The 8210-nt window shown below is 40.3% G+C and overlaps 1 protein-coding gene across 1 annotated transcript in view; it reads left to right on the top strand.

The window, feature by feature from the left end:
- Positions 1–2685: 2685 nt before the first annotated feature.
- LOC307120030 (protein APCDD1-like) overlaps positions 2686–8210 on the top strand; it is a gene marked incomplete at both ends in the record, with an annotated part of 31757 nt that continues 26232 nt past the window's right edge. Inside the window, 2 exons of the mRNA XM_079806856.1 lie at positions 2686–2744; positions 8007–8180. Of these exons, the coding sequence (XP_079662982.1) occupies positions 2686–2744; positions 8007–8180 (233 nt within the window). The remainder of the gene's footprint in view (positions 2745–8006; positions 8181–8210) is intronic.

Raw genomic sequence — 8210 nt, 5'->3', positions numbered from 1 at the left:
TTCTCCACTGGTCCTCCATGACCCTGTGGCCGGTTCTCCACTGGTCCTTCATGACCCTGTGGCCGGTTCTCCACTGGTCCTTCATGACCCTGTGGCCGGTTCTCCACTGGTCCTTCATGACCCTGTGGCCGGTTCTCCACTGGTCCTTCATGACCCTGTGGCCGGTTCTCCACTGGTCCTTCATGACCCTGTGGCCGGTTCTCCACTGGTCCTTCATGACCCTGTGGCCGGTTCTCCACTGGTCCTTCATGACCCTGTGGCCGGTTCTCCACTGGTCCTCCATGACCCTGTGGCCGGTTCTCCACTGGTCCTCCATGACCCTGTGGCCGGTTCTCCACTGGTCCTCCATGACCCTGTGGCCGGTTCTCCACTGGTCCTCTATGACCCTGTGGCCGGTTCTCCACTGGTCCTCCATGACCCTGTGGCCGGTTCTCCACTGTTCCTTCATGACCCTGTGGCCGGTTCTCCACTGGTCCTTCATGACCCTGTGGCCGGTTCTCCACTGGTCCTCCATGACCCTGTGGCCGGTTCTCCACTGGTCCTCCATGACCCTGTGGCTGGTTCTCCACTGTTCCTTCATGACCCTGTGGCCGGTTCTCCACTGGTCCTCCATGACCCTGTGGCTGGTTCTCCACTGTTCCTTCATGACCCTGTGGCCGGTTCTCCACTGGTCCTTCATGACCCTGTGGCCGGTTCTCCACTGGTCCTCCATGACCCTGTGGCCGGTTCTCCACTGGTCCTTCATGACCCTGTGGCCGGTTCTCCACTGGTCCTCCATGACCCTGTGGCCGGTTCTCTACTGGTCCTTCATGACCCTGTGGCCGGTTCTCCACTGGTCCTTCCTTGGAGCACTTTTGATAGAGACTGACCGGGAACACCCCACAAGAGCTGCAGTTTTGGAGCCATCACAATCTGGCCCTCGTCAAACTCGCTCAAATCCTTACGCTTGCCCATTTTTCCTGCTTCTAAGACATCAACTCTGAGGACAAAATGTTCACTTGCTGCCTAATATATCCCACCCACTAACAGGTCATAATGTTATGCCTGATTGGTGTCAGTTGTACAGCTCTCATTGATTGCATGTTTTTTTCTGTCCCTCATGCGGTCTGTGTCGATCCTCGTGTTTATTCTGCAGTGTTTTCATCTCTGAAGTGTGAAGTGTGTGTTGTTTTCCTCACTCATCTCAACACATATATTTTGGTCTTGTCAAGCGTTCTCAGGTGTTCCTGATGGTCAGGTGTGTTTGGCAGACGGACGGACGCCCACGATCGCTGCATACGTCTCGGATCTCGAGCAGAGCCCCGCCCTCGAGGGAGCCACTGTACATGGAGTAAGAAATGATCTGCTAAATGACAAATAAGCAAATAAACCACACCTGAGCCGCGCTTCAGCAAAACAAATCACCCTCATCATAGCAATCTATAAAAACACTCGGCATGAATTAAAGATGAGCTTCTCCAGCAGTAATTGAACACTCTGTGGCAGGCCATTACAGCGCTCGTTAATAACTGATGTCACGCATGAGCCTTTAAAGCACAATTACAGTAAACCGCTCTATAGTAAATGCATCTTCCCTCACGACAGTCTGTCCTCCTCCTGCGCGGCCTCTGGGTTAAAGCTGCTGCTGAAGGCCTATCACTGACATCACATGATACACTGGGACGACGGAAGCTCGTTTCTTACACTGAACAGAACATAAAACACGTAATTGCGACTTTTTTATCTGACTTTTTTTCACACAATTGCGAGGTATAGTTAGAATTGCGTGTTATGAAGTCGGAATTGCGAGATGTAGTTAGAATAGCGAGATAAGAAGTCGGAATTGCGTGATATGAAGTCGAATTGCGTGATATGAAGTCAGAATTGCGAGACATGAAGTCGGAATTGCAAGATATGAAGTCGGAATTGTGAGATACAGCTAGAATTGTGAGATTTGAAGTCAAAATTGTGTGATATGAAGTCGGAATTGCGTGATATGAAGTTGGAATTGCGAGATATGATGTCGGAATTGCGAGATATGAAGTCGTAATTGCGAGATGAAGATATAAAGCGGGAAGTGCGAGATGAAGATATGAAGTCGTAATTGTGAGATATGAAGTCGGAATTGAGAGATATGAAGTCGGAATTGCGAGGAATGAAGTCAGAATTGCGAGATGTAGTTTGAATTGCGTGTTATGAAGTCGGAAATTGCGAGATGTAGTTAGAATTTCGAGATATGAAGTTGGAATTGCGAGATATGAAGTCACAATTTGGAGATATGAATTCAGAATTGCGAGATATGAATTCGGAATTGTGAGATATAGTTAGAATTGCGAGATATGAAGTTGGAATTGTGAGATATAGTAAGAATTGCAGGATATTGTTAGAATTGCGAGATATGAAGTCGAAATTACAAGATATGAAGTCGGAATTTTGAGATATAGTTAGAAGTGCAAGACATGAAGTCAGAATTGTGAGATATAGTTAGAATTGCGAGATGTAGTTAGAATAGCGAGATAAGAAGTCGGAATTGCGTGATATGAAGTCGGAATTGCGAGATATAATTAGAATTGCGAGATTTGAAGTCGGAATTGCGTGATATGAATTCGGAATTGTGAGATACAGCTAGAATTGTGAGATTTGAAGTCAAAATTGTGTGATGTGAAGTCGGAATTATGTGATATGAAGTTGGAATTGCGAGATATGATGTCGGAATTGCGAGATGAAGATATAAAGCGGGAAGTGCGAGATGAAGATATGAAGTCGTAATTGTGAGATATGAAGTCGGAATTGTGTGATTTGAAATCGGAATTGCGAGATATGAAGTCGGAATTATGAGATATGAAGTCGGAATTGCGTGTTATCAAGTCAGAATTGCGAGATATAGTTAGAATTGCGTGTTATGAAGTCGGAATTGCGAGATGTAGTTAGAATTTCGAGATATGAAGTTGGAATTGCGAGATATGAAGTCAGAATTTGGAGATATGAATTCGGAATTGCGAGATATGAATTCTTGCGTCGGAATTGCGATATAAAGTTAGAATTGCGAGATATAGTTAGAATTGCGAGATGTAGTTAGAATTGCAAGATATGAAGTCGAAATTGCGAGATATGAAGTTGAAATTGCGAGATATGAAGTCGGAATTGCGAGATATAAAGTCGGAATTGCGAGATATGGTTAGAATTGCGAGATATGAAGTCAGAATTGTGAGATACAGTTAGAATTGCGAGATATAGTTAGAATTGCGTGTTATGAAGTTGGAATTGCGAGATGTAGTTAGAATTTCGAGATATGAAGTTGGAATTGCGAGATATGAAGTCAGAATTTGAAGATATGAATTCGGAATTGCGAGATATGAATTCTCGCGTCGGAATTGCGATATATAGTTAGAATTGTGAGATATAAATTCGGAATTGTGAGATATAGTTAGAATTGCAAGATTTAGTTAGAATTGCGAGATATGAAGTTGGAATTTCGAGATATGAAGTCAGAATTGCGAGATATGAAGTCAGAATTGCGAGATATGAAGTCGGAATTGCGAGATATAGTAAGAATTGCAGGATATTGTTAGAATTGCGAGATATGAAGTCGAAATTGCAAGATATGAAGTCGGAATTGTGAGATATAGTTAGAATTGCGAGATATAGTTAGAATTGCGATATATAGTTAAAATTGCAAGATAGGAAGTCGAAATTGCGAAATATGAAGTCAGAACTGCGAGATATAGTTAGAATTGTGAGAAATAGTTAGAATTGCGAGATATGAAGTCAGAATTGTGAGATATGAAGTCAGAATTGCTAGTTATGAAGTCGGAATTGGGAGATGTAGTTAGAATTGCGAGGAATGAAGTCAGAATTGCGAGATATAGTTAGAATTGCGTGTTATGAAGTCGGAATTGCGAGATGTAGTTAGAATTTCGAGATATGAATTCGGAATTGCAAGATATGAATTCGGAATTGTGAGATATAGTTAGAATTGTGAGATATGAAGTTGGAATTGCAGGATATTGTTAGAATTGCGAGATATGAAGTTGGAATTGCAGGATATTGTTAGAATTGCGAGATATGAAGTCGAAATTGCAAGATATGAAGTCGGAATTGTGAGATATAGTTAGAATTGCGAGATGTAGTTAGAATTGCGAGATATTAAGTCGGAATTGCGAGATATAGTTAGAATTGCAAGATATGAAGTCAGAATTGTGAGATATAGTTAGAATTGTGAGAAATAGTTAGAATTGCGAGATATGAAGTCGGAATTGCGATATATAGTTAAAATTGTAAGATATGAAGTCGAAATTGCGAAATATGAAGTCAGAACTGCGAGATATAGTTAGAATTGTGAGAAACAGTTAGAATTGCAAGATATGAAGTCAGAATTGTGAGATATGAAGTCGGAATTGCGAGATATGAAGTCGGAATTGCGAGATATGAAGTCAGAATTGCGAGATATGAGGTCAGAATTGTGAGATATGAAGTCGGAAATGCGAGAAACAGTTAGAATTGCGATATATGAAGTCAGAATTGCGAGATATGAGGTCAGAATTGCGAGAAATGAAGTCGGAATTGCGATATATAGTTAGAATTGCGAGATAGTGGGTCCAGTGGGTTAAACCATGGAACTGACACACAGATCCATGTTGCTCCAGGGGGATTGTCCCTGTAATAAGGGTACTGTAAGTCGCGTTTGGAAAAAAGCGTCTGTCAAATGCATAAATATATGAAGTCGAAATTGCGAGATATGAAGTCAGAATTGCGAGATATATAGTCGGAATTGCGAGATATAGTCAGACTTGCTAGATATGAAGTCGGAATTGCGAGATATGAAGTCGGAATTGCGAGATATGAAGTCGGAATTGCGAGATATGAAGTCGGAATTGCGAGATATGAAGTCAGAATTGCGAGATATGAAGTGGGAAATGCGAGATAGTTAGAATTGCGATATATGAAGTCAGAATTGCGAGATATGAGGTCAGAATTGCGAGAAATGAAGTCGGAATTGCGATATATAGTTAGAATTGCGAGATATAGTTAGAATTGCGAGATGTAGTTAGAATTGCAAGATATGAAGTCGAAATTGCGAGATATGAAGTCAGAATTGCGAGATATGAAGTCAGAATTGCGAGATATAAAGTCAGAATTGTGAGATATGAAGTCGGAATTGCGAGATATAGTTAGAATTGCGAGATATGAAGTCGGAAATGTGAGAAATAGTTAGAATTGCAAGATATGAAGTCGGAATTGCGAGATATAGTTAGAATTGCGAGATATAAAGTCAGAATTGTGAGATATGAAGTCGGAATTGCGAGATATAGTTAGAATTGCAAGATATGAAGTCGGAATTGCGAGATATGAAGTCGGAAATGCGAGAAATAGTAAGAATTGCGAGATATGAAGTCAGAATTGCGAGATATGAAGTCGAAATTGCGAGATATGAAGTCAGAATTGCGAGATATGAAGTTGGAATTGCGAGATATGAAGTTGGTAATGCGAGAAATAGTTAGAATTGCGAGATATGAAGTTGGAATTGCGAGATATGAAGTCGGTAATGCGAGAAATAGTTAGAATTGCGAGATATGAAGTCGGAATTGCGAGATATAACTTTTTTTCTGCATTTGCAACTTTATATCTTGTAATTCTTTATAACGTAAATATCCTATATAATGCAATCCTTTTTTTTATGTTGTAGCCGAACAAGCTTAACAATAAACAATGGTTTTTGAAGTTGTAAATAAAATAAAAATGATTGCAGTATGTTTCAGTTTTTCAACTTCAAGTTTTCAGGTTAAACTGAAAACGTTATACATCCTTTATGCTTCTTTTTTTTAAACGTTTTAGTTCTGACGTTTTTCAAATGTTACTTTTGTTTCAGAGCATTCACACAACGCTCCCATAATGTGTCCCCTGGATAATCTTAAAACATTAGGACGATAGCAAAACGTTGTGAGCTTTGTTTTATTGATATTTAATGCTTTTTGATACTCCTCGCATGATGATGTCATATGCAAAAACGGGTCATCATATGATCATAGCTGCATATTGCATGATATTCATAAGAGAATCCAGACTTTAATGACTGACCTCAGTGTGTGTTCACTGCTTTGAAGTGTTCAGTGATGTTCTGACTAAATGTGAGTCGCCTAATTGTTTCAAAAGTTGCGTGTCATTAAAATGAAATACAAGGGAAGAGTAAAAAATTAATAAGATCTCAAACCGCTTACAGTCAGAACAAGAGCTTAAAGTGCGCGCGTCTCTGGAAATATCATAATGTGAAACTAATCACACAGACTGCTCTTATTTACCTGAGCGCCTTTATATGTGATCACGACACACACACACACACACACACACACACACACACACACACACACACACACACACACACACACACACACACACACACACACACACACACACACACACACACACACACACACACACACACACACACACACACACACACACACAGAGAGTGACTCATAAGATCATGGTGATTGAATCCGAGTCCTGCTGCGGTCCGATCCATCAGAGATCGCGCCCACTATGCGCGCCCACGACTGCGCTCAGCGGGGGAGAGAGCGCGCGAGTTCGATTCATTTGAGTGAACCGGTTCATTCGGGTGATTCATTTCACAGAGCGGTCACTGAATCTCTTGGATTTATCACTCAAAGGGATTTTAATCTGGGTAATGTTGCTGCTTCAACGTTTTCGATTAGGATTACATTAGATATGTTCCAAAATTATTCTTAAAAACAAAACCATTTTCCTAGTATATCTAATTAAGTTAATAAATAATACTACTTATTTATAGTCATATTAATCATAAAAAATATTTATATTTTACTGCTAACAAAGTAATTCTGTACAGTCAATAACGCTATAATAATGTTTTCAAAATGATTAGATGGAATTTTCCCTTAACGTTTCAAAACATTTTCAATTGTTTAAAAAAAAAACGGTTGCAACGGTTTTTAAAAAATGGACGTTCAGAGAATATTCAAAAATAACGGCTTTTAACTGAATGAGGACGTTAGCAAAACATGTGTAGTATAAATGAACAAAGTGCAGTATAATAAACTACAGTTTACTGTGGTATTTTTTACTATAGTATGGTTCAAAAACACTATGGTGGAGTAATTTTACTATATATACTATATAGCTACTATAGTTTTTTTTCATGTGGAATTTGTAAAACATATATTTGTTATAGCTGGATTAGCAAAAATCTTCAAATCAGACCTATGTGTTTAATTCAGTCATAATCTATTCCAATACTCAATATTTATTTTAATTACTAAATCCTTGTTCACTATGAAGCTTGTTTCTGCCACAAAATAAAGGAAATTACGACGTTTTTCTAAGAAATGCGTACAGTCCGACTGTAATCCCGTACACTGAAGTCAGAGCGGATTTGAGACTCGTTTTGACAGAATCATTCAAAAGAATCGGTTCAAATGAACGACTCGCCCGCGAATCAGGCTTCAGTAGAGCGCGAGCGGCAGAGGTTCTCCTCAGATCGGAGTCAGATATGAAAGGTGTCGCTCTTCCGATCATGCTCTCGCGGTTTGTTCTCTTTCTGGACTCTAAAGGCTGATTCTGAGGATGTAACGGCCAGAAAAGCGCATTAAAGAGCGCACGCGAAACTTTAACGCGTTTATCATCTCATCTTCATCACGAGACTCGTCAGTTACACGAAACTTTCGGTGTTTTTTGTCAGATGATTTATTAAGATGTTGTCTTTATATTCTCTCGTCATTCTGCTTTCCTCTGGTGAGTAACTGTGCTTTTCATATCTCAAAATGTTATGAAGCTTAAATATTACAGGATGGATATGGATGGATGGATGTTCTTCTAACCTCCTCATTCAGTTAAAAGCCGTTATTTTTGAATGTTCTCTAACGTCCAGTTTTTAAAAAACCGTTGCAACCGTTTTTTTAAACCGTTTAAAATGAACATTCCATTTAATCATTTTGAAAACATTCAAACGTTAGAGAACATTTAAAAAAAAAAAAACCCAGTTTTTCTGACAGTCGTGTGTGTGTGTGTGTGTTGACAGTGAGTGTGTGTGTGCTGATGGTCAGTGCTGGTCCGGTTCTGCTGGACATGAGCTCCTCGTGTCACTCCGCACTCAAACGGCTTCACGCGGGAGAGCAGGTGACCGTCCGCATCCCGCCCAACATCTCCGGACACTGGGTGTCCAACAGGTGAGCTGAACACCTGGGCTGTGGCCCAAA

The sequence above is a fragment of the Gobio gobio genome (assembly GCF_949357685.1).
Source record: "Gobio gobio genome assembly, chromosome: 23".
Lineage (NCBI taxonomy): Eukaryota > Metazoa > Chordata > Actinopteri > Cypriniformes > Gobionidae > Gobio > Gobio gobio.
This window is presented reverse-complemented; position numbering and strand designations above follow the sequence as displayed.